Source organism: Mycena indigotica, assembly GCF_014461135.1.
Source record: "Mycena indigotica strain 171206Taipei chromosome Unknown Mind.scaff0006, whole genome shotgun sequence".
NCBI classification, from domain to species: Eukaryota; Fungi; Basidiomycota; class Agaricomycetes; order Agaricales; family Mycenaceae; genus Mycena; species Mycena indigotica.
Window position 1 is genome coordinate 4,042,001 of NW_023503005.1, and position 26,010 is coordinate 4,068,010.

The 26,010-nt window shown below is 50.5% G+C and overlaps 6 protein-coding genes across 6 annotated transcripts; 1 reads left to right on the forward strand and 5 right to left on the reverse strand.

The window, feature by feature from the left end:
* Window positions 1-603: 603 nt before the first annotated feature.
* MIND_00772200 (GPI inositol-deacylase) lies at window positions 604-3,739 on the reverse strand (the record flags this gene model as incomplete). The annotated part of the gene is made up of 7 exons (XM_037364413.1): window positions 604-781; window positions 834-1,557; window positions 1,609-1,947; window positions 1,994-2,134; window positions 2,184-3,233; window positions 3,285-3,441; window positions 3,485-3,739. The coding sequence occupies 7 exons, from the start codon at window positions 3,737-3,739 to the stop codon at window positions 604-606; spliced, it is 2,844 nt and encodes a 947-aa protein (XP_037220057.1).
* Window positions 3,740-4,507: 768 nt separating this feature from the next.
* Window positions 4,508-6,360, forward strand: MIND_00772300 (uncharacterized protein; the record flags this gene model as incomplete). The annotated part of the gene is made up of 6 exons (XM_037364414.1): window positions 4,508-4,615; window positions 4,659-5,198; window positions 5,246-5,365; window positions 5,416-5,628; window positions 5,676-5,949; window positions 6,005-6,360. The coding sequence occupies 6 exons, from the start codon at window positions 4,508-4,510 to the stop codon at window positions 6,358-6,360; spliced, it is 1,611 nt and encodes a 536-aa protein (XP_037220058.1).
* Window positions 6,361-6,455: 95 nt separating this feature from the next.
* On the reverse strand, window positions 6,456-7,895 carry MIND_00772400 (uncharacterized protein; the record flags this gene model as incomplete). The annotated part of the gene is made up of 2 exons (XM_037364415.1): window positions 6,456-6,479; window positions 6,531-7,895. The coding sequence occupies 2 exons, from the start codon at window positions 7,893-7,895 to the stop codon at window positions 6,456-6,458; spliced, it is 1,389 nt and encodes a 462-aa protein (XP_037220059.1).
* Window positions 7,896-8,053: 158 nt separating this feature from the next.
* Window positions 8,054-9,598, reverse strand: MIND_00772500 (uncharacterized protein; the record flags this gene model as incomplete). The annotated part of the gene is made up of 2 exons (XM_037364416.1): window positions 8,054-8,128; window positions 8,183-9,598. The coding sequence occupies 2 exons, from the start codon at window positions 9,596-9,598 to the stop codon at window positions 8,054-8,056; spliced, it is 1,491 nt and encodes a 496-aa protein (XP_037220060.1).
* A 239-nt stretch (window positions 9,599-9,837) lies between these two features.
* On the reverse strand, window positions 9,838-10,733 carry MIND_00772600 (uncharacterized protein; the record flags this gene model as incomplete). The annotated part of the gene is made up of 3 exons (XM_037364417.1): window positions 9,838-10,229; window positions 10,277-10,645; window positions 10,697-10,733. The coding sequence occupies 3 exons, from the start codon at window positions 10,731-10,733 to the stop codon at window positions 9,838-9,840; spliced, it is 798 nt and encodes a 265-aa protein (XP_037220061.1).
* Window positions 10,734-11,531: 798 nt separating this feature from the next.
* MIND_00772700 (Peptidase S28) lies at window positions 11,532-13,770 on the reverse strand (the record flags this gene model as incomplete). Its single annotated transcript, XM_037364418.1, has 12 exons — window positions 11,532-11,731; window positions 11,798-11,902; window positions 11,953-12,167; window positions 12,221-12,233; window positions 12,280-12,353; window positions 12,403-12,424; window positions 12,472-12,748; window positions 12,796-13,138; window positions 13,190-13,289; window positions 13,337-13,381; window positions 13,426-13,483; window positions 13,534-13,770. 12 exons carry the CDS (start codon window positions 13,768-13,770, stop codon window positions 11,532-11,534), a joined length of 1,689 nt encoding a protein of 562 aa, XP_037220062.1.
* Window positions 13,771-26,010: the final 12,240 nt, after the last annotated feature.

The window sequence follows — 26,010 nt, forward strand, 5'->3', positions numbered from 1 at the left end:
GCAGTTTTTGAAGTTTTCCAGATGTTTTAGGGACCAATAAGCAGCTAAAAATTTAATATTCTAGGCTCATTATGCTTAGTTCCTCCTGCTTCTCATGTACCGTTGGCTTGATTTACTTTGCTTTCAACTTTGCTACTTTTCATATTCGGTGACATTGGACGTCCTCTCCCGAGTACCCCCGGCCTCAGCTACGTACGTCGGCTGCCGAATCAGAGCGACCACAACGTCTGGAAGGCCTGCAGGGTGCTATACTTCGCAATTGGGCTTCGTCTTTACGGGTTTCGCTGCGCTAGGTATATGCGGATCTTGTTTGTCTGTTTCATTCGTGGGTGGCCCAAGTATACCCTCTGTAGGCTAGGCGCTCTACAAGCTGGAGGTCTTCCCTCGCGTGTCTTGGATGCGCTTCTGCTTGTTTTGTGCTGTTTGACCCGTTGGGGCCGTGCGTAATTTGCCGCTGTCAAGTAGGTCGTGACGAAGAGATTCGTTCCAATAGTCTGTTTTGTTTATTTGAATGTCATTTGCTTGCTTCCCTCTGTTGTCTCGTTTAAGCCCAAATAATGAATGCTACAACGGCTCCGTAGTCCATATTATATTCTAGACCTTTCAGACAGGGGCCCAAGAAGAGCGACCCCAATATCTAGGTCCAATCCTGACGACTACCACAAGACCGATCGCAACCTTCGCCAGATCGAAAACCAGGTAAGGTTTACGCGAGCCCAGCAGAAAAGATACCCCAGACACACAGGCAAAAGCCCATCGCACGGACATCGGTCGCTCAAAACTAGGGAGAAAGTAAGTCAAGAATGTCAGAAAAGCAGAGAAGAGTGACGAGCCGTTGCTTCTCGAATAATGGTCCGCCGACCCATGAGGCAAAATCCACCAACACTAAAAACGGTGCCGCACTCAACACGAAGTGGTCTCCGTCAAACGGCGTTGTCAGACCCGCGCCAGCAAGAGTTCGGACCCAGACAACGAGCACGGGGGCAGCGAGGGGCAATAACCAAGTCATGAACAACAGAATATGCATGCTGTGGTTGTGATTGCCCGCAACAAACGGCGGCGGCGGAGCTACCGGTCGATGGCTGGGCGTTACAGACTGGGGTTCGCCATCGCGGCGTAAAAGAGGTATTGCGACTGCATCTGGAATCGAAGCGAAGTGCCTCACGTGCGCCTGGGAGATGGCGCAATTGTAGAGATGGATGGCCCAGCAGCCAAGGAAGGCCACTTGCCAGGGCACAAAGAGAAATATTAGGAGGAGAATGAAGATCATCGAGATGACGGTGCTTCGGTGGACAGTTGTGTCTCGTCGTCCCAGTCGACCGAGCTTGGACAGCGGCCACAATAGCAGTCGGAGAAGATACCACGTTGTACAGACAAATCCCGTAGAAATCAACACCAACAATGGCGCTACTGCAGTGAAATATGGTTCGCCCCTGTTACCGAGGTAGAACGCCTCTGGTAATGGGCAGAGCGAAACTAGTGCGGAAAGCAAAAGTAATCGTCGCAATGGTTTTCTGAGAAATATCGATATCGAGTCCTCGAGTGTTGGAACAGGAGCTGTCCAGGAAAGTCAATGATAAAAAAGGTTATGGTGAGCAAATGACAAACCTCCGGCTTCACTAGTCCCCCAAGCATGGAATAATATCCACGCAACGATTCCCGTTGCCCAAACAGGCAAAATGGTATAATACCTCGATGCCCAGCGTCCAAAGGTTGCAGACCAGTCGATAGAAAGATCAAACGTGGTTATTGGCGACAAACATCCAGTAGGACCAGAGGAATACATGGCGAACTTGATACCGAATGCCGATACATTATGAGTTTGAACATGTGGCGCAGAAGCGTGTGTGTGAAGAAGGATTTTTCTCTCTGGTGGGACGAGGAGAGGAAAGTAATGCGTTTCCGATGGTTGAGAAGTGTGTTGGAGAAGAGGGGGGAAGAGAGGGTCTAAGTTACATCAGAGAAATAGCTTGGTTTGCTGAGAAGAACGAACCACAACGTTGGTCGAGTGCTGAATGATGCGGTGTGACTCTGTAAACGACCAGTGCGTTCGATAGTAGATTAGGGAACTCAAAAGAGCTTCTGTAAGTCTCGCTTTTTGGCATTGATATCGAAACTTTGCCAAAAAAGAGTTCTAAGCGTGATATCATTAGCGTCGCTCACGAGGAAAAATATAAACTCACGCAACGTCCGAACATCATTAACAACCGGTTCATCTGGCACGAAATCTCCAACAATCCAACCCTCCCCACGACCATTCTCCATCTTCACACCAACCCAACTTGAATTGGGGTCGATGTCGGCTTCGAACAACACAACACCCTCCGACTCGTCTGATCCCTCTTTAGGAATGGGAAATGGACCTCCCAAGATTGGACTTGGAAGAAGCTTTAACACTGAGGGTGGTTGCTCACTACATCGTAATGAATCCTTGGTTGTTCCGCTACACGAAAAGACAGATGCTGATAGAGAAATTGGATTTTGTGGAGAAACTGGCTGAATTGAGCCTTGTGAGAGAAGAATGACAAATTTCGTGGAGCTCGCTGCTGGAACGGGTAAAAGATACGTTTGTTCGCCGTGTGGATTTCGCAAGACCAGCGGCATGTCAACTGGCAGGAACTCTGCGTTGGTTGGTATAGCAGTGGTGGAATGAGGAAGTGGTGGAAGAGCATGTCCGTCTCGTAACCAGCGATCCAGAACGAGAGCTCGCATCTCCGAAGTAGAGGCAGAATCTATTTCGAGAGCAGCACGAGCGATACGCCATCGAACTTGGTGACACCAAACCATTTCCCGATGTCCGACACCGGTCCAAGCACCCTCGAGAGCAGACGAAAAGACCGTCCGTCTAAATGAGGTAGATTCGGGTAGAACACAAGACTCGGAAGGAATCATCAGGTCCGTCGCACCCCCGCAAAGCGACACAATTGGTGTGGGATCAAGAGCAAGGACTTTTCTCGTCAGGTCATAAATGGCGTCAATACGGGCGTCTAAGCGGGCTGGAGGGAGTTTATGTGGCGTTGACATGGTGATTATGGTAGAGATGTTGCCAGTGTGGTTATATTCGGGGCTGAGGAGAGATGTCGCAACAACACCTCCCATAGAATGACCCATAACGATGATTTGGGTACCGGGTGGGTAAAGGGAGAGAATATAGTCGATTGCGCGCGCAGTGTAGGTGATCTGGGCCTCAATTGTCGGTCCATGAAATGCAGATAAGTCTTCGTTGAACTCCACTGCGACAAAGATATGTTTGTGATACATAGCAGAAAGACAAAGGAACACACCTGCATAGAAGTCTAACGGCCTAATCCGATCTCTAAACTCCGGAGCAGCGGAGGATGGTGCGTGATAATATTGTCTAGCGGCCGAGGATGCAATGGAGCGAACTTGACGCCAAGAACCAGCATTGCCAGGAATAAACAACACTGGCAAGGATTTGAGCTGTGTCCTTGAGCGAGAAGTCAACGACAAGAAGACCACATACGGCGTCCGAACCCCAGTGATTTCCCTGCCCGTCGTGTTCTCGATACAGCTGGAGGGAGTAGCGGTTTGCTAACGAGGTCCAGGTGCCGTCAAATCTGGACTGTGGCACATATGATTCCCACATATAGGACATCCGGCATCCTTGAGGTGAGAGCTGGTCAACGACATTGAGTGTCGCCACGTGGAAGCCAACGACTGAGAGTAATGAAAAAAAGGCAAGGAAGCCGGCCAAAGATGGGAAGAGGTAAGATGGCATGACAAATCATACCTTGTCGTGCCCCAGAAGAGAAAACTCGACGTAAAATCTGCATAACTACATTTGCTGATCATAACGAGCGCTTGTAAACGTTGAGATATAAACAGAGCGAGGCTGCCGCCGAAGCAACATGCAACTGTTCGAACTTTGCAGCTGTTCATTTGTCAGACTCATTTGTCACGGCAGTCACTATGTGACGGCGCCCTGGCACCCCACAAACTTTTTGTCAACACTAAGTATCTTACCCTCTCCAACTCACCATCTCCATCTCCCGAAACTTGAATATCATGCTCGGTTTTGATTCTTCGAACCATTGGTCGGCCCATGCTCTCGTGGTCTATGTCAACTCGAAGACCACGGAATTCAAATCCAAACGCGTCATCATCTGTTGCAATTGGTGAATGTGTACTTGCTGAAAAGGCATCCGAAAGATTCCTTTTGTGAACGCTCGTTGGCGCCGATTCGCTCAGATGAACCGTCACATCTACATCCAGAATGCTCATTGCGAACCAACAACGATCGTCTGACTTCGGCATCTGACCTGCTTGCTAGATAGAGAAGATGCGGTGAGCACCCCGTGTGTAAGCCCCGAGTTGCTTTGCCTGTACTTGCTCTATCTCATTCATCTGATATTAGGCATTCATTGGCCTTCACAGCAGCCCTAACCGCATCCCGTGAACGATACCATGTGCCCGGGACGGACTTCTGGTTGCCTTTTTATACGAGTGGGGTCAATTGAGGCTTTCGATATACCCCGATCTTTCGAGGATGTTATTGAGAGCGACCTTTGCGTTTGCGCTTCATGCGTTGCACCTCGTAACCGCGAATCCATTGAAGAGGCAAAGCAGTCCAAAAGCTGTCTACGCCCATTTCATGGTGCGAATTTATATACCATTTATGCTCATCTCATGCTATCCAGGTTGGGATCGTTGAGAACTTCAGTGTCGCAGACTGGGTGGGCGAAATGCAAACAGCAAAAGCCATCGGCATCGATGGTTTCGCGCTCAACTGCGCCCCTCCTCGTGTGGACAGCTACACACCTAAGCAACTTGCCAACGCCTATGCTGCCGCTACCCAAGTTGGCGGCTTTACTGTCTTCCCATCACTCGATTTTGCGTACTGGAATAATGGTGACACTGGGACAATCATCCAACTTTTGCAAAATTACTCGAGTCTCCCCTCCCAGGCAAGGTACAACGGCCGACCCATCATAAGCACGTTCGTTGGAGAGTACTTTGACTGGGCGGCAGTCAAGCCCACAGTCAACGTTTTCGCGATCCCCAACTTGGAAGACCCCGCACAAGTCAATTCGCTCAGCACGAGCTTTGACGGCGCATTCAGTTGGTATGCCTGGCCGACCGATGGCGGCAATAGCATCAAGGTCGGACCGATGGATACCACATGGGATGACAAGTTTGTTACAAACTTGAGGAATGCCGGGAAAGGCCAAATATACATGGTGTGTTGTCCATTCTCGAAGTATTAGTGCTAAATAAATTTGCTCAGATGCCTGTCTCTCCCTGGTTCTCGACTCATTTCAACAGCAAAAACTGGGTATTTATTGCCGAGCAACTTATTACCGACCGCTGGCCTCAAGTCCTCTCAATCAAGCCAGAGCTCGTGGAGGTACATGAATTCCTCGGCTCATCAGACGTTATTCTTATAATCTCGATTAGCTTGTTACTTGGAATGACTTTGGCGAAAGCCACTACATCTCTGACTCTGAGCCAACACATTCTGACGATGGTTCTTCCGTCTGGGCCAATGGATACCCTCACGCTGGATGGCGAATTATCACCCAAGCCTATATCGCCGCTTACAAATCTGGTGCCTCTGCCCCTGTCGTCAACTCTGATCAATTGGTGTACTGGTACCGTGCCTTCCCCAAGGTTTTTATTTTGGATCTGTTTTCTCTCCTTTGCTCAAAGTCGTCCAGAATACCGTTTGTACAGGCGACACCCTTGGACCACCCAACGGAATCAATCTTCTCCAAGACTTAATTTTCGTCACTACTCTGGTTACATCCCCTGCGACCCTTACCGTCACCTCTGGCTCGTTTGCACCTGTAACGATAAACGTTCCTGCGGGAGTGACGACGCATAACTTTACTATGGGAATCGGCTCCCAAACCTTCGTTCTTTCCCGTAACGGTGTCCAACTCGCAGGAGGAGTCGGCGGCATGCGTACCTCAAACACCTGCACAATCTACAGTGGGTTTAAATTTTGTACCATTGACTATTTGATCGGTATTAATAATTTGCTTAGACTTTAACGCATATGTTGGCTCATTTGGAACCGGGAGCACGATTTCGACAAGCGCCACCGCTTCTTCCTCTACCCGTGTCAGCTCGAGCACAGTTGTCTCCTCGTCAACACGAGCCTCGTCGTCTGTATCATCTGCCTCTTCCAGCCGCATCACTTCCCCGCCAGTCAGTTCAAGCTCGAGAACCAGCGCCAGTGCAAGCTCAAGCCAGACATGCGGCACCGGATGCACCATCACCGCTTCGTCTCAAATCTTCCCAACCAATTGCCTGCAACCTGGGTGTGTCTGGCAAGGACCCGCTGGCCAAGGGACACCCGACCATTGCGATACTGGGGGGAAGCCGTCATGTACTGCCTGAGAAATCGTTCTAGATGTTTGTATTATCTATGCATACTCTTTTCAAGGCAAGAGCTTTCTATTTTCTTTGCTAGGATGACAATTCAAGCTACGAGGTTAAAACACAAATTCAGACGACTCCTAGGGTTAGGGTCAGGCATAAATAACGATATTAGACTATTGAAATATCACCTTGACGGTATTCCACGTTATGGAGACGTTCAAGCCATTTTTCCGAAGCTCTCGGAGCACATCAAGACCCTCCTTAGGCATTCCCTCGCCCAACCCCTTGAAATTCATCCCGGCTGGTAATTTTTCAGAGGTCACGACTAAGCCTTCAAGTGCACAATCAGATGGCTGCAGGGCGCGTCGTTTCAGGATTCCAGGACCAGCCTCTTTCATCAGGGAAGTCAACATGATGACACAGTCCATATACGGGAAGTGGAGGACACTGACGCCGGGAAGGAAGGTCGAATCCACGGCAAAAGCTTCGAAGAACATCTCCAGAAACCCATAGCTTATGTGTCGCACGGTTAGGGTATGCAACGATGGAAATGGAGTGTAGAACGAGCGCACGAATTCGGTCATGCCACGCGGCGGAATATTGAGCGAAAGTTGCTGTAGCATCAACGAACGTTGGGCAAACGAGGCGATAACTCGATCTGATTCTTCTCCCAGCACCCCATGCTGGATTTCAAGTGATTGTAGTGCAGGAAAATTCCAGGAGAGTAGAACATCCGACATAGCGGTCCCGTTATACCAGTTCCCGCTCACCCTCAAGTGTTGAAGAGCTGTGTGCGTGATTGGCAGAGCCAGCAAGCCTGGATTGATCGGGTTCAGGTCAAGATGGATGGTGCATTCAGTTAAATTCGGGGTAGCGAAAAATAGGGAAGCCAGTTCTTGGATGGTATAGGCTCGTCCATCGAAGCGAACCAAGTTAGCGCAAGGAAATGCAACGAGTTGAGGGGTGAACGCAAAGAGAGAGGCACGTTTCAAGCGTGACGCATCGGTGAATATGTGGATGGTATTGGTCAACGACACAGGTTGGTATATCTCTGGAAGAGAAAGCTCTTCTACACTGGAGAATTTGGCATCTTCATGGTGCTTGCCCCAGTACGCGTCGAAGGCATCGAATGCGGAGACTGACATGTCCAGAGCGAGATGCGAGATGCGCTCGCAATACCTCGAAAGTGCCGTCAAATGTCCCACTCTTTTGATACTAGCGGTTTGAATGGGGTTATATAGAGTGATATGAAGGGGAAGACCAGCAGATCGTTCGAGGATGGCAGTAAGCTCCAACCCATTCCAGACCGGTTCGTTAAGTTTGACACGAAATCGATACCAAAGCAACGGAGCAGACGATGCGATTTGCCGCCATCCACGACAGACCCTCATGAGTAGCCGTGGGGCCAGCGCTCGGTTCATGGGGTCAATCATCCTAGGTTCGGGCAGACAATGCATGAATATTCCGACGACGATTTCCACGGGAAGGGAATCGAAAGGACTGGGAGCTGGCTTAACTTTCGGGCGTTGAGATTTGGGCTTTTTTGGCATCATGAGTCGATGAAGCAAGTACATCTGTAAAAAGTGCGTGACTGCTTACGTGTAAACACGGTCACGAGGTCAATATTAATTGATCGTGAACTCAAACGAGAGTTTCGCTCCAAGTCAAAGTATAACAGATTGCGAATCCATACTTTTCATACAAATAAACTCTACTCCAGCCATGAGACCACTAAGTCTTTCGAGATAACCGCAGGTTCAACAGATATAATAGTCTCTTCCATTTCCTGTAAAAATGACCATTGAACATTGTCCGTTAGAAGCAGATAGGCAAAACGCACCTCATCGAGATCATCCGATTCCACCGAGTACGATATATCGAACTCGATTCCCTGAGATGCAAGTTTTTGCAGTATGGCGGCATATTCAGGGGGTGGGTATACGTCTTGGGTAGTTCCGATCGCCTGAGCGGTGACGGAGCGTAAGGTGACGAGAGGTGCCGAATGCTTTCGCAAGCTAATTGCAGGACCAGCGAACATAAGGAAAGCATATAATGCAATCTCTGGTGGGCTGAGACGCTCGAAAAGAAGCTCCTGGAGCATGGGAAATATGCTGAGCTCGGACCCGTAGGCGTCAAAGAAAGAGCGCAGGAATTCCGGTGTGGCATCTTGCACACTAATGAGACGAAGGGTCGGGAGCGGCTTGAATAGATCGATGATGCCTTGAGTCGTTTCGTACCAAGGGTATTCCCCAGAGCCAGATATGGTAAGTTCGGCGAGCTGTGGTGACCGCTCCGCTAAAATTTGACCCCATTTCTTGTTCTGCATATAAGGCAGAACCAATGATTTCAGAGCGGGCAGCATGAAGCATGCGACTATATCAGGAAGGACGGACGGCTCTAAGCCATTCTGCCCCCACATCAAGTCGAGTTTCAGCTCTTGTAGGCAGGCATGGTGAACCGTCGGGGCTGCTCTCAGGCTTCCTGCAATGCCTTCCAAGTTATGGCTGATTTTGATCACCACTGCGGCGGAATTCAAGTTGGGCATGTCGGAAAACAAATCGTTCAATTCGTTGAGCGACTCCACAACGGAGCCAAAATGGACCAGATTGGCTCCATAGGCATTATAGTCGAATTTAAAACCAGCAGCGGGTATGGCACCGAGAAGCAGGTTTTGCAGCTCTGGTGCCTCGCTGAACGCAGTGATGGGATACACCTTGAAAATCATCGTGGGATCGTCCCAGTACAGCTCGCGCGCGATGGAGAAGCTTTTCAATGCTGGGAACTGGAGATGGTCCCGGCGGTCTGCAAGAAGAACCGAGGTGGAAAGGAACTGGTTGACCAGCAGGAAAATCATTTGAGTTATGTCGATTTTGAGGTGTTTAACACGGTGGCAATATTGCGCAAACATCCGCAGGTTGGCGTAGTCCAAGCCGTCAAGCGGGTCCTCCCATCCGCTGAGAAGCGTCACGGTAAGCCTTCGGTCTGCCGAGCGACGTATGCATTCTTCGAATTCCGTCTCCCACACTCTTTCGCTGACGTCGATGAGGAAGGCGTCCCACAACTGGGGTGTTGTTGTGACGATATAGCGCCAATGTTGACACACATGCATGAGTAGTCGGGGAGCGGTGGTCGGGTCCATCAAGTCGGGGGCTATGATGTCCAACTCGAAACGACAATAATCGAATATTTCGATCATCAGCTCGGTGGGCAGTGTGTTGATAACATTTCGCGGTTGTTCGTTAGGAGCAGTCGTCATTCTGCCCGGGCCTTGAGTGCCAGTGGTCAGGAAACAAGAAGAGATCGAACGAGTAACGCTGCGTGTCACGGTTCACCTTTTCACAATGGCCGGGCTCGTCCTCGAGCCGCATATGGAAATGTTGCTTTGACTCAAGTTGCCAGCGAGCCCTGTAGTCAATCGCAAAAGGAACTGCCTATCATTCGTGTCGTATTCATTCATTCGCCTAATACATGAAGGTATGCTACAAAATTTGTCAATCACTTGCGACTGGGGGTAAAAGCAATGCCATCGAGTTGGGCAGCGAAGGCAGTGGCTGCCTGGACAGTGGGGTCCTGAAGGTTGGTGTTCTGGTGTCCAGCAATGCACGTTCCGGGGAAACCAAGGAGAGTCGCGACATTGCAGTTGGCGACGGCGGTGCCATGACCACATCCACCTGACCCATTGGTCTGAGCAACAGCTGGCCCTGCACATTTGCCGCTGGTGAAGCCACAGCACCCTTGTTGGCACTCAGAGTCAGAAGCACAGGTCTCAAAAACAGTCTTCTTCGATGTTTGAGTAGCGGCAAGCTCAGCGACAGATTTTCCGGCGGCAGAGGCAGGAGCAGCAGCGTTGTTACCCGCAGGTGGAGGTGGAGGAGGAGCCGCAGCAGCTAAGATCCTCTTAATAATGAAACATAAAATAGTTGAATCAGCATACCGGGAGCAGCAACAGATGGGGTGAATGCGATTCCGTCTAGTTGAGCAGCAAAGGCAGTTGCGGCTTGAACGGTTGGGTCGTTCGTGTCGGTATTTTTGAAGCCAGAAATGCAAGTTCCGGGGAAACCGAGGAGGGTTGCGACGTTGCAGTTAGGTGCAGCGGTACCATGTCCGCATCCGCCGGAGCCATTGGTTTGGGCAACAGCTGGACCCGCACATTTACCACTGCTAAAGCCACAGCAGCCTTGTTGGCACTCGGAATCAGAGGCGCAAGCCGTAAACACCGTCTTCTTCCCTTGCTGAGTGGCCGCAAGCTCAGCAACGGTTGCACGACGAGTCAACTGGGGAGCAGCAGAAACGCTGACTGCGACTAGAATCGAAATTAGTTTTGCTGTTGGGAAAAGAAGGAGACGAAACATACGGACGGAGAGGGAGAGAAGAGTAGCAGAGAACTTCATGATCGTTATATAGGTGGGATTGGGTTGTTTGAATGAAAACAAAAAAGGACAACACAGTTGTCTAAAGCCGAGAAGATGAAAGGCAAAGGGGTGGAGACGAAAAAGAAGGGGATCGACCTGAAAAACTCGCTGTGCTAGACCTCTTTTTATAGCTGCAGACAGCCGCGCCAGATAACGGCAAGCAGATAGACAGAACCGCCCGAATCATGATCCACTTGAAACCGTCCACACAACACCGTTTTTCGGTTACCTAGCGTAACAGTAAAACTGTTGTCTGGTGGCGATCCTTGATTCTTCCAGTTATAAATAGTCTCGCAGCAAATATCACCCATATTGTGTCCCTCTGAGACGGGGTGAAAAGGCGGAGGTGCGATTGAAATGGCACCCGAAAGGTTTTCCACGTCATGGCCAGCATCTGACCGGGAGAGACTGGCTCCATTCAGAATATCAATTCAGCCCAGCCGTGCTATGAATAGCCAAGTCCCCTTGCTCGCTTCCGCAATCTGGCCGCGGTAAGTGCTATGTATGCTTTGTTTGCACCACGAAAAAGATTCAGCCGACCGAGGTAAAGATATCAGTTCAGTGGACCAGAATGACAACATGGCGGAGTTTGGTGTTATGTAGGCGGGGTCCGAAAATAGAGCAAAAGCGGCGCCTGAGACGGTCACTGTATCGCTGTCTCGTCTCGACGATAGTGTTCCGCTCATGGGCATGTATTGCGAAGTTGGGGTCCACGCGTTCAATATCCCTTCGTATTCATCGCAGTCAAGACGGACGAGAAATTGAACATAACAGCCTTCAAAACACAGGCGATCGGAACCACCCCTGAAGCGGTTTCGTCAGACCGGTCAATTCTGAAGGTGCCCCCTCCTCGCGAGCTTCAAACCCGTCTCGCCGGTGGACTGATGGTTTCCATGCCGCAATCCAGCTCTTTATCGACGCGAGTGCTTCCGTCTGAACCGCTAACACGGCTGCATTGGCTGTGCCTTCGCGAGTTACTGGGTAATGTGTTAGACTATTTTTAGACGAATTGATACGCATGCAGCGGATCAAAGACGACTCACAAAGATCGGCACAGTGGTAACCAGCTCCAACAGCGATAGGTTGCGATGGCGTGCTTTTTATCGTCACTCCAGGCGCCGACATCGTTGCATAACGCCAGGGATCACCTAACAAGAGTATGAGTCGACATTATCGGGACAAACAAAAGAACACAAACGTTGTCCGTTGGCAAAGAACAAGTTGGAGATAGACACATTCCAACCGTCATATAGCTTGTTGGTCCGGGTGATTTGAACGTTTGGAGGTCTTGGGAAGGCAGCAGAGAACATCTGTTGGCATTGACGGAGATCGTATGTGGGCTGGACGAGTCGAGTAACGAGAGAAGGCACGCCTGGTGGGGCTGATTCTTGTAAGAATCCAACTTCGTTGCATCTAGATCAATCGAATGAGGGTGTACATTTTGTTACAGAGGAAGGGAGACGAACACAATCCAAAACCCTAAGATAGCTTGAGAAGAGGCACTGCGATGGATGTAGCCACTTACAGGATCTGCCAGCGTTGTCGATGGATGTGTCGGTCCAGAAGGCTTGAGAAGTGTTGTAGGTTCCCAAACAGTCTCTGAAGCCTGATCAAGACGCGTCTGAGGAAGGGAGGAGATTGCACCAACTCTGCATCAAGGTGACCACAAACTAAGGATAGGTCAACGAGAATAAAGATCTCAGAAGGGACAACGGACTGAGTGGGAAATAAGTATTGCTCCAGTATGATGACCATGCAGCTAATGCATGATCCAACCCCCAACCACTGGCCGGAGCGCTGACACCGTCTTTTACCTCAAGCGCATCACAAAAGTCGAAGAATTGAGCCCCTGGGCCGATGGTAAGAGACAGGCCTTGCCAGTCCCACAGATTGTTGCGTAGTGAACCAGCAACGTCATCAAGATGGGTGACGTCGCCCATGCTGAATGAATCCTTTATCGCTTGGATGGCTTTTGTATCCCGTCCAGTAAACACCTGTTCTACATTAACATATCGTCTCGATTGGGGGGAGAAAATTATACCTGATCAACGTGTGCGATCACCTTTTGGATATCGGCCGAGCAGTTGGCGGGCATGAATAAGCGTTCGGGCTCGAAATATTGCCAAAAGTCAAGAATGGCTTCAACAACGGCACTCGATGCATATCCAGCAGCGAATAGTTTCGGTTTGTTGACCATCGTCCAGCTCGTCAAGGCTCCCGAGTAGCTTCCGCCTACGAGGATCCAAGGCGTTGTGTTGGGCTTGAGATTTCCTCCGTTGGGCATAGGAAGAACAACGTTTTTGGCGAAGTATTCCAAGTCATCAATTGCTTGTTGTATGGTGTGTAGACGCAGACTTTTGACGCTCAAATCGGGAAGTGGGTTGCTTCGAGGTAAGTCAGTCGCTATCAGAGTAATGTATAGCAAGCGTACATACCTGAGACCATAAAACCGATGCTCCAAAACAATAGCCGCTCCGCTTTCTTGCTGGGCAATTTGCCCATTTATCGTCGAGTTCGTCAAATAGCCAAAGTAAGCTGAGAAGGGTCGTCAAAAACGGGTGAGACGAATAAAAATTACGCACGAGAAGCGTTGGCCTCGCCAGGCGTGAACAAAACGATCGGACCACCTAATATGGTGTCAGTGTTGCTTAATCCACACAATTCATCTCACCCTCTTCATAAAACTCCCAGGTGTGCCAGTAACGTTGTGTAAATGTGCCCAAAGAAGGCTAAAGTAGAGGATCAGGGAAAAACAGTTCGAATGAAGACCGACACGAACGTTATTGTGGTCGATAAGTTGTTGGAAGGTGAAAGTAGTATTATATGGTGGTAGAACAGTCCCATTCTTGCTGACGACTGGTCCAGCCTGCACTAAAGGCACGACTGGGACTGTGGCTTTTCGAGGGAAATTGGCGTGAGGTCGCCCATCTGATAGGTATGCGTGAACCACGGACAAAAATGTGAGGGCCGAAAGCTGGAGAAGCATGTTATCTCTAAACGTCCCCCACAAGCGCATGAGTTTTTATACGGGAAAAGTTTCTCCGTATCATTTTGAGAAGTTCGTATGGCGGAGCTATCAGAGCAGCGTCGTGTCGAGCATGCTACAACTACCAGGTGGTCCAATAGCGGGCGTGCCTGATTTGCTAGTCATACAGCGATAGATTATGAGTATTGAGGGAGTATCGAACCTTAGTTCATGTCCCAGCAGACCACATGAGCGGGAGGGCTTGAATTCTTTGCTCAATCCATCCTGTAAGATAACGACGTGGGCGACATTGACGTAAAGCGGGGGGATGGAAGGATTCTAAGTTGTCTGCAACATATGGTCGCGCCTGATAGCCCAAAAAAACAGGCTTCGACGCGCGACATGGAAGCGGATGCATCGAGGGCAAACCGAGTGATCTAGAAACGCTTGTTGACACCTATTTACCATCACTTTGATGCATCATTTCGTGCTCCCGTGCTCCACGTGACGTTGGCTTTCTTGCTTCGACACGACCTTGTTGTCCACGTTTTCGTTCTCCCTCCCACGGCCACTCACGTTCTACTAAAGGCCCTACGCCTTCTACGCGCTACGCACCCAACGCTCACTCAAGAACTCAACGAATATGATTCCTCTTATCCCAACACTCGCTCTCGGGCTACTTTCTTTCTTCAGCTCCATTTTCGTCATTTTAAGGATTATCCTTCCGATTCTTCCGCCTTCCCCGTATGTGCACAACTCTCTGGCTCTTTCAGCCCATTGACTCTTCCCAACAGCCTCAGTAGACGAGTTGCTCCTGTATGCTCATTTCATTTTCCTATTCTTCCTGCTGACGATCTTGCCAGTCTGAATTTGGCCTTCCTAACTACCGGTCCATCTCTAACGCTGACCAAAGGTGCGTGCGTCGCTCATTCCGCCTTCGTTAATGCTCACTCCCCCTCGAGTCATGTTTGGCTGGCGGTTTTGGACATCTTGGCCCTTTCGTTGTTCATATGGCAAGCCATCAGCGAGTACTCCGGAGGAGTCACTGGTTATGCTGCGTCTCTTGATGCGACCGCCTCATCCAGACTGTGGCTGGCTTTGACAATCCGCCAAACTGTGTTCCTCGTCGTTGCGGGTTTAACCCTACTTCATCTCCGAATGGGTCGCTCGGTTTCATTTGGTACCAAGAGCTGGATGCTCTGGGCTCCAACATTGGTTTTGATTGGTAGTTCGACTGGTATTGCAGCTGTTCTCTCCGGCGCTGGCATTCCTAGCTTGTTTATTGGTCTCGCCTCTTACACGGCCGTTGTTGCAGTGCTCAGCACTGTCACTTTCTGTTGCGTAGTTGGCACTCTTCTCGCAATCAAGCGCAACTTGGCCGCTATCAACGAAGAGTCGGAGCCCTGGCCTCCCGCTAAACAAGTGGAGGAGAAAGCGCGTCCTTCGTTCGCTGAAGAAGACGTCGATGCTCTGCGTGATGGAGCCTCATGGATTACATCATCTGTTGGCTCACGGCGCAACTCTGGATCCGCGTGGTCATTCTCAACTCATGCGCCGTCGACTCAAGCTCCACCGAAATCCTCCATCCCTGCAAAGTCATCATTTTGGTTCAGCTCGTCCACACCAGCAGATGCCCCTCCGGTTCCACAACTTCCCTCCGCTTACGGCCCTCTCTCACCGCCAGCCCAGGATCTTAATGATCCTGACCCATTCCGCCGTGAAGAGCCGCGGCCGCGTCTTGGTTCACAAACATCATGGTTGACATCTAGTAATGGTTCCCAAGTAACGATGTCTGCATGGTCATACCCGACAACACATAAACCCGACGACCCTCGCATCGCCAGCACCAACAATGTAAACGCCGCTCTCCTTCAATCGCACACCGCTGTCAGCCGCCCTACCACCCCTGCTCTTGCCGAAGCCAAGGTTCTTGGCGGATATGGATTTTCTCCCGCAAGTCCAGACGCGGAGAAGAGCCTTGCAGGTCTTGCAGTCGCTCCAGGTGCGACCATCGACATGACTATTTCTCGTGCCTTAGGTTGGTTAATTTTAATTTGGGTTCCATTTGTAAGCTCCTGCTTTTTGTCGCGCAGTAGTTGTTAATTCGTACTTGCAGGCCACTTCGATTCCTTACCTTGCGCTTTCTCAACAGAATACTCAAACGCCTATTGTGGCGTCCGTGCTCCTCACGCTCTCCATCACGCTTTCTTCACCAATCCTGGCTCTGACTCTTCTCTTCCGTTCTCCTTTCCCAATCCCGCATGGCATCTTCGACAACCGTGGTGACCTTCCAAGCAACGTTGTTCGTGATCCTGCACCAGCTGGTAGTGTACCATCGTACAAATGGTCCCACGAATACAAGCGGTCCACCAGTGCAAGCGTCACGGTCGTCGAGGGCCGTCGCAGTGGCGATGTTTGGCTGACCAATGGTGATGCGGTTGACGGAAAGGGCAAAGTTGGAAGAGCATTTGGGATGATTTCTCCGATGCCCAAACTATCTGTTCTTCCACCAGAAGACTACGATGAAGTTATTCCACCAACTCCGATCCCAGAGGAAGGCGACTCCTCTCTCCCGGTCTCCATTCACAACACCACCCAGTCGGAGATGAGTGCGCAATTTGGTCGTTTACGCAGTTCCCTCGCCAGCTCGCATGTGTCTGGTGCCGACGAGAGCATGGCATATGCAAGCCACATCATGATTGCCCAACGCCATTACTCCGCTGTTGCTAAAACTTTGCTGGTTTCTGGCTCTCCCGAAAAGACTGACAAGAACTTGGCGGCGGCCTCAGGCGTCGCAACAGACAAAGCAAGGCATTCGACTCATCTCCGCACTCGGTCGACATCATCCGTCCAGCAGAGTCCTACGGCCACCTCCTTCGGAACCAGTCCGAGCCCTCCACCTTCATTCCCCCTGCCTCCAACTCCGCCCAATGTTCGTGCTGCCCGTTTGGCTCAGCTCAAACACAAAAAGTCATTTTCGTCGGGAGCTTTTTCGTTCGGTGCCGTTGATGACATGAACGAAATAGACGCACTTACTGCTGGGGTACTGCCGCTTCTTGTACCTGGTCTGAAAGTTGGAAAAGACATGAAGATTAAGGATGGCGATTGGGCGCAACCTGCGAGTTATGGCCGCGCTAAAGGTAAACGGGCTATGAAGCTCCAGGTTCACGAGTTTGGTGGAGACTTTTCGTCTCCGGAGGTCCATTCAACTCCGGCGAGGACTAGAGCTCAAGCTCAGGCAAGATCAAAGAAAATGTCAATGCACAAGAGTCGTCATTTCAGCTTGCCTAGGTTTGTTTCCTCGTTCATTTTGTTGTTGAAGCTGACAACTACATATCAGCCTCGGTCTTGGAAAGGACGGCGTGCATTCCCTCGCCCACGAGATCGCCCGCGCATTGGAAAATCAAGTCGGACAGTATACCGCTCTCCCTGCCAATGTCGATATCAACCGCCGGGCCACTGTCTTCGGAGGCGAGATTCCATCGAACAACTTCGCCGAAGGTGGCGCAACGAAACTCACTCGCGGATTGTCTTCTCGTCGTCTGGGACTCCAGAGTGATGTCCCGCGTGACGCCCGCTTGTCTGCGGACTCGCTCAACATCCGAGTTTTCCCGCCTTCCGCTGCGTCGACTGTGACATTATTCGAGCTCGATGAATCTGGCCCACAAGCAGAGAGCACGCCTCACAACGGTAAAGCTGCTCCCAAGCAACGACCTCCACCATTGCCGCTCCACCGTCCTTCAAGTTCGCGGAACCCCGCCGGTCGTCGTTCGAGTATTGTCTACATCACCTCGCCTCCCCCCTACATCCTCGTCTCAACCTGCAACGGCCCCATTTAGTGATGTTCTTGATGCTGAAGAGGAAAACGCGGCAACTGCTGTTCCATCAACCATCGCATCACTTGCGCAGTGGTCGTCGCGTGTTATCCGGAAACCAAGCTCGAAGCTCCAGCGCAAAATCTCGAATGCTGTCTATGGCAAGCCGGCGAGCCCTGGCTCACCCGGTTTGCGTCCGCTCGCGCTTTTGCAAGAGCGTGATACCAATGCGGTTGGAGGCAGGGAGACGCCGCCGCTTTCCCTGCGAAAGAAGACGAGAAAGATGGACGAGAACGAGGCGCCGAGTCCGATTGCCCCGGTTTTCGCCCGTGAACGGAGTCTGAGGGGGCTCCAACTAGCCCGAACGGTGAGCTAATTGAACATACCCTACTTTTTTTTTCTTCACTTGACCCTTCGCTTTGCTTGATGCTATTGCTGCTGTAACCTTGCTATCCCTTTTGCTCTCGTCATGCTATCGTTTTTTTTTTGCTCTCGCATTGCTATCGTCTCACTATCGCTGTTGAATTGCTATCTACGTACCTATCGCTATCATCTATGCTCTGAACTCTATGCTTTCCTCTCTCATTGTATCTCAACTACACGTATCATTGCACAAGCCAAGATATAAATTTTCTCAACAAAAAAGCATTAGTATCACTCAAGTGCAATGCCCTACGTGGGAATGTGAATGATACAACCTCATTAGAGGTTATTAACAGCCCCAATTCTAGCAATGATTTGAGCTCCACTTGTGAATTTTGGGAGAAAAGTGCCTGGTCATGGCAGGGAGAAGTGGTAACATTCTAAAAGATATAAGAAAAACAACTCTACCTTTCAGTTGATTGACGACAATTAAAGTTACAAGGTAAACCAGAATTTATAAACCCATTTTTTTTCTTGCTGCTGATAACCTCCATTAGCGCGGTGAAAACTTTTTAGAGGATAGGATAGATAGGACAGAGTTAAAGTAGGTGACTTCCCATAAGGAAAATTTAATCATTTTTGTTGAATAAACCCCGTTGCCAAGATGCCGGTGGTCCCATCAGGACCCCATCAGACTGAAATCTCCATTTGGGCTTGCAATAAACCCTCAAAAGTGCTTGAATTTATTCAGAGGGTCAGGACCCCCAAATAAACCATTTTCTTGCCTCCATTACAAAAACTTGCCATTTTGGGACAACAGTGCCTACACAGCCGTGATTCAAAAATGTTTAGGTGGAAAACGTTAGTGGGAATATATAAAGTTTTGCAATTAATTTTTTATTGTGTAAAAAACTTTGAGTTTTTCTGCCCAGAAAATGTTGACTTGGCTGGGGCAAAAGGATTTTTAGGACCAAAATATTTGATGGAGAAGCTTGCTTCCCCATTCATGTGTACGGTAGGCAAGACAGTTGAGGTTCGATTGGCGCACTTGACAGGTGATGCTTGGCGGATTGACAAGTAGACATCACCACTTTTGTGAGTGTTTTTGAGGCTTTAAACAATAGAATGAGTAAGTAAATACCTGTGTGGATCTTCTCTACACCCTTTGTACCTCATTGGGCCACAAATCAGTGTTTTGATGGAACACCTTTGATTTTATTGATGCACCAACCGGCACATACACTGCAAATGATGTGTGCGCTTTGTAGAGTGCGGCATTTAAGACATGTCCCTGGACATTGATCTAATACCCACCTGCAATGTTGTCGCAAAGTTCTGAGATGATTCAAAGGAGCTCGGCCAAAGCTGGCTGAGAGCTGGCATTCGAGGGCTTGCCAGATCCGATGTCATTCGGACCTCTTACATCATTCCAGTGAATAGCCGACGCTCGGCCCACGCGGACATCAAAGTCTGTTGTCAAGTCCGAGAGCCCGCCCATCTCCGAGATAGCCGATATAGTTCACACGCTCCGATAAGCTTATTGCAGCCTCTATGCGAAAGATATCGAGTTTCTAGGCATAGGACAGTCATAGATCAGCTCAACATACCCCCTAAAAGGCTCAAATCTACAAAAACACAAGAGAAAATAGACAGATTTTGGCCATCATACATCTGTCAGAATGAAATTCATCCTCAACCGTCTCGCCTACCATACACGTGTCAAATCCCCCCAGCGCCGCAAATTACAAAAAGGCGACACCACTTACAAAGCGATTGGTAAGCGACCGCAGAGCGGTCGCTTCCGCTGACAAGCGCGAGCTTCCCCCCAGTATGTGGCTGTCAAGCCACATCCAGATATCATTCACAAACTGATTTAAGTTTGTGCTAATGTACCATCAAGAATGAGAATGATTGTCACGACTAGGTAACACTGATGGCTCTCACATCAAACCGGATGTGCCGGGCTGGCCTCTTTTTTGTCGATAAACTTCAAGCAATGGACCATATGAAACCGGTGAGAGCGGTAAGCTATGGCATAAATACATAGATGGCATACCTTGTGTGTTTGGGTTGAGCAAGATGAGAGGCAGAGGAAAGCTTGGTCCATGTGTCACACCGTGACCTGTTCTGGCTTTGGCTTGGACCTCCTAAATTATGTCGGGTTCGTCCTCGCCTGCTGTTTGTCAAGCTTCCTGCCTCCAGCCCTCAAACCAACTGCCCTGTCATCAACCCAACAAGCGAGTTGTCACTCAAGCGGTTGCAAGAGCTACTTTCACCTCAAGTGTAACTGTTTTAGCACGACTCCCTACCGAGCTTGTCTATGAGGCAAGACCCGCCGCTACGCCTCGCTGTTTATGCAAAAACCCTCAATAGATACTCAACCTTCTTCCTGTGCAGTCGCTTCTGGATGTTGCTTCTACATGCTCGCACCTTTTCCGGTTCCTGTATAGCAAGACGGCGACGAATCGAAGCCTGTGGAAGGATGCTCTTTGCTCCGAGTTTGCTGATCTTCTGATGGGCTATGAAGACATTATAGAGCCTCGCCTAGCCACCCTCATCGTGGCAACCACCTGCGAGGTATTTCGTCACATCTTGCTCTTCGTGTTATTATGATGCAACATTGTCATAGGTCTGCGGTACTCGAACACGACTGCAAATTGAGTGGGAGCTTAGGGTTCGGATGTGTGGAAGATGCTCCGCCGCTCAGTGAGTCCCTTTTAAGTCCACGGAGGCTCCCAATGTTCACTTCTGGATTCTCAGCATCGTCAGCTTTCTCGAGACGAAGCCACCTTTGCCCTTCCCCCAATATGCCACTATTCGTCTTCAGGATGTTGTCTACGTGTGCCCACCTGGTAACGATGCATTGTCCTGTTCTTTTCGCTGTTCATAAACCATTCCATAGCATTCGGCTGTGCATACATCAAAGAGGAGCTCGCAGAGGTTCAGAGAAAGTTCAATGGCGCGACAGCGGATAAGATCAAGGCCTTTGTCGATGAACGTCGCTCCCGTTTGAGCGCATCGCGTATTGTGGGTTGCATCTTGTTCTAACAATAATGAACTCACTGTGGTACAGCACGCTCGACAAATGCGTGCGTGGCAAATTAACAAGGACCAAAAAGAAACTGCATCGCAGGAAGCCATCCGTCTCGATCGTATACAGTGGTAAGATCACGAACTGCTTATTGTAAAACTCGCGGGTAACAATTCTTATAGCATTTGGCGTCGGCTCTATATGGCTGGTTATGGGGAAGAGCTGTCAGCCATGAACGAACCTGGATCGCACCACGAAAGGGACCTCAATCGCTTCAAAACCCACCGGCTTGTGGCCAAGAGTGATGCTCTAACTGATCAGGGTTCGTCTGGCTTAATTATATGAATTTGAAGTCTCACATCAACTTTGCATCATCGTTCAGAATGGGTCACCATTGGGCCTAAGTTGGAAGAATTTATGGAAGATGTTCGCAAGAAGCTCGCAATCCGTCGCCAAACTACCCTTGAGAAAGAAGCACAAAACCGTTTGCGACAAGCCCAAGGTCATCATAATGCGTACACCACCAAAACAACTAATTCAGCGAGAAAACACGCCAAGAAGAGCAAACACCGATCGCAACACAAGTAAACACCGGAAGTGAGTCAGCCCCATATACTGGCATGCACTGTTGTTAACTTGGTTTTACCCGTCCAGACATTAGAGCATATTAGTTGCGCAGATTTCACACAAATGAATGTCTATTTACATGTACTGTTTTGTGTTTTTATGAGGTTCGGCAGTCCAGCCAGCGCGGTCATGTGCTTGATGCGCCAGAATCTGTGACATGATAATTGGATGTAGTCATGAACTTACACAAGCGACGACGCCTCTTGGTACTTGCAGACGCTTTCATGGCTGTCGATGCAGACAGCGATGAGCTGGTAATGGACACTGCCGAAAACCCTGCAGGTGTACTACTACTCCAGGACTTGATGGACTCGGACATGGTTGAGCCTCCTGCACGACCTGAGATAGGCGGGGAACGGATTACTCAAGAGTGGCTAGATGCATTGCCAAAGCGTGAATGTCTTTACCGCTTCCGGTATGCAGCTTTTCCAAGTTTGAACCAAATTTCTGAACAGGCCTGGTATCAGGTTCTATGCCGATGAACTGGCAGATCTTACAGAGGCATTACAAGTACCTGATCCATTCAAGACCACCTCAGGCTACCCCTACCTGGTACCTGTTAGGCTTAATCGGAACCACGGAACCCTGGGCCTAAGAGGTACCAAATGCATGGTATCACCCATGGGGGGTGGTACTATCCACAAATTGTGGATGGTACCATGGGTGTCACACAACCCATGACCATGGTGCCATCCATGCGGCCTTGGGTGCATCCATGGCTGTGTGGATGGCACCATGGTGCTTTGCCTGATTTGGGTGGCGGGGTAAATGGCTTGTAGGTCGCTCAAAACTGGTCCAAAAAATAAGTGCTTTGGTGCAGCCGGTAGGTCTCCGCCTGGGCTCGTTGATCCAATCACCTAGTGACGGGGAAGTCGCTGGTTCGACTGCAGGATGTTTTTGCATATTTTGGGAAAAATACCCCTGCCATGCTCTTGCCTTGGCTTTTGGGTTGTCAGCTTAGCACTAGAAAAATGAGATATTTTTGCTCTTCAAGACAGGCCAAGTCTCATGAGATTTGCTGGGCAGACTATGGAGTTTTGAATATTTTTTCATTTTTCTGGCTTTTCATTAGTTGGCAGTTCAGGCATGATAGATGGGCAGTAGGCAGCCTAGAGTACATGGAAAGTGATGTACAGTATGTGTGGAGTATGGACTACATGCCCCCCAACCAGTTGGCCATGCTCTCACCCCTTGGACTTTGCAGAGTATTGGGCGCTGGGGAGCCGATCGGCCATCACTGATGGCATCAAGCCGACCGGCATGTTCGATTTGGATGCATCCATGCTGCCAGGCAGATGGGGCCATGGATGCATCCATGGCTGGGCTTGATACCATGCATGGATGCATCCATGGGTGGTATTGTCCCAGCATGGATGCATCCATGGGTGGTATCAATACCACTGTGGTCGCATCCATCTGGTCGCGTGGATCGTACCACGGTCACGGGGTGGACGCAACCACGGTCACGCGTGGGTGCATCCACGCGCCTTGGGAGCATCCATGCATGGGACGCGTGGTATCACCCACGAGTCGGCATGGACGCATCCATGCGGCGCGCATGGATGGTACCACGCGCTCCCTCCCGACGCGCATGGATGCTACCACAGGCGCGTGGTAGCATCCATGCCCGCCTTCCCGCCCTTGTGGTACCATCCATGCCCGCCCTGTGGTACCATCCACTGGCCCCCGCCCTCCCGCCATGGTACCATCCATGCCCGCCCTCCCGCCTCCATGGTACCATCCATGCCCGCCCTCCCGCCTCCATGGATGCATCCATGATCCGCTCCGCGGTCACATGCATCGCGTCGCGTCGCATCCGTGTCTGGCTTGGCCCATCGTAAAGGCCTGCATGCACACGGCCATCAATGCATCGCGCGGGCATGTCTAGCTTTGGTCATCACACATATTCTTCTCAGCACATTGAACTTAAGTCGTTGGCCTCGGCAGACACGGTCACGTGACCTATCAAACACACGCTAAAAAAAAGCAGGCGCGTCTGGCTTAGTGAATCCCTGTTGAACGCTACAAGAATACATCGTCCATATCATCCACATCATCTTCACCATCATTCTCCTCCTCATGTACCCGATTATCTGCCACTTCTAATGTGCTCAAGATTGGGATCAACATTGGATCGTCATCCTCGCCCTCTTCTCCTTCGCTCCACACGTCTGATAAGTTATCCTCCTCGGTGTCCCTCCATGCCGGGAAGCTCCGTAGAACCCGGGCTTCCGAAATTGATTGCTGAGGTGCCGACAGCCGCGCGGCACCCGGAGGTGGCGATAAACTGGTGAGCGCGTCTCCCCAGACGACATGGAGGTTCAAAACCTTCTCGCGTCGGCGTTCGAGTTGGTATTTGAGGGGTGGATCATCGCAGCTGGCGAGGGCCGTTTCGACAGCGCGCCATTCGACCTCCAGATGGGCCAACAGATGGCCATGCTCCCGCCGTAGGCGATGAAGCTCTTCCACGGAACGCTGCTTTTGCAGCATCGCTCGGATCGAAGCACGGAGCTCCGCATCAAGCAACGCGCGAGGCACATCACCCTCGGCATCATCAAGCCCCACATCGAGCCAGATGATGTCGTCAATATCCAGCTCGAATATTTTTTCGCGTTGAGTTTAACGGGGGCAATGGCGTTGGGTGGCGCCTTCTTCTCTCGAATCAGTTTGCTGATAATTTTCTGAGCCTCGTTGTATTGTTTGATAAGTTTCTTGATAGTTGGCTCCCGTTTTTTGATGGCTGAAGACGCGTGTTCATTCTTCTTTTGTTCTGGACAAAGGTAAGCGCTGTCTGGCCACTAAAACCAAGGACGTACCACTGGTGGAGCGGCGCACAGACCGCTCGATTGGATCAAACTCCATCTTGCGCTGGGTTAATTTGCGGACCAACTGGTCCTTCGTGGTTCGGGCTTGGTAGCGAGCCGAGTAATAATCTCGATGCTTCATGATCTTGAGGGCTTTTTGCGTTCGTTGTGCCCAGTTGGCGATTGAGTCTGTCGCGAAGAAGGACCTCTTTCTGCTTTGCAGCAGTTAGAGTCTCAATTTTGTCGGTAAGCGCCAGTTTCTCCTCGGCAGATAGGTTGCGCTGAGCCAGCTGCTGCGTGGATGTTTCCAGGCGTTTCTCCAGCTGGAGGATCACGCGGTCGGCAGCAAAGACTGAGTCGATCGCTGTTCTGATAGCGGTCTTGGAGCGCCCTGTGATTCAAAGTCAGTATTATCTATAATCAATGGGAGAAACGAACTTGTAACGGGCCGAGTTTGATAGGCGACTTGAAGGTCCCATTCCTTTTGGAGTTCATCTTCTGAGAGGTTGCTCGCAGAAAGAACTGCTGTTGCTTCTTGGAACTGGCGCTGGTATAAGAACGACCGACGCCGAAGCCAGTCCGCGATGCCGTTGATCACCTCTTCAGCGTCCCGTCCAGCCTGCATGTCAATGACGAAGTGCCGTTGGTGATACTGAAACCAAATCAATATGCTGAGTGGAAAGCGAGACATAAATACATACACCACACACACGGAGATACGCAACCAGCCGGCTGAGCTTGAACCAGACTCGCTCGCTGCCCTCGCCGTTAGAGCCACCAAACCCAATGCACTTCTGGGGATGATAGATCAATTGGCACGCCCAGATATGGGCAAACGCGTGGAACACGGACACGGCCCAAACTAGCCGATGTTTGTACCGGGAGAGGAAGTCGAACTTGATGCATGATCGCTTCAGCGCGCAAGCGATATCATACAGCGCGCCCACTATGATGTTGGGGGGGAGATGCTGGAACAACATCTCCAGAAGCGTCAATGGATAATGCTGCCGCTCGCCAGGGGTCTCGATATCAACCACGAAGAGTAAGTTATCGTGGCGGCATACGAGGCCCATCAACCCGGTCTGGGCAAAGAACTTGGTGCTGCCCTTGACTCGGGACTCATCCATGGCCTTAAAGGAAGCACCACAGGCATCGAGGGCCGAGCTAGGGACCTTCATATCCCCTTCGTAGCCGTCCTCCGGTTCTTCCACATGGGTTTTCTTGCGTTGCGGTCTTTGGGGACCATCGCGGACACCATCGACATGGTTTTCCATAGCGTGGACTCGCTCTGATGGGACAAACCGAGAGCGAGGGTGTGTCCTGGCGGATCAAGAGCGCCGCCTCCTTCAATCGTTTTTGAGTGAAGTTGCCGTCTAAGGCAATAGCGATGTCGAATGTTTGACTGGGATCATGTTGTAGTCCCTCGAAGCAAGCGGGGCAGCAGCTGATTAAGTGGTCGCTGGGTCGGGTGCGCGGAGGGGGCACTGGGAAGGGATTTGGCGGAGGGAGACTATCCTCATCGTCACTATCGGCGGCGGGCCGCCTGCGCGGAGTTGACGGACCGCTTTGAGTGATGATCGGAACATTGCTTTGATTGACAGGTCGATTGACGTGCGGGGGATCGGCGTGCGGGGGATCGGCGTTTGGGGGA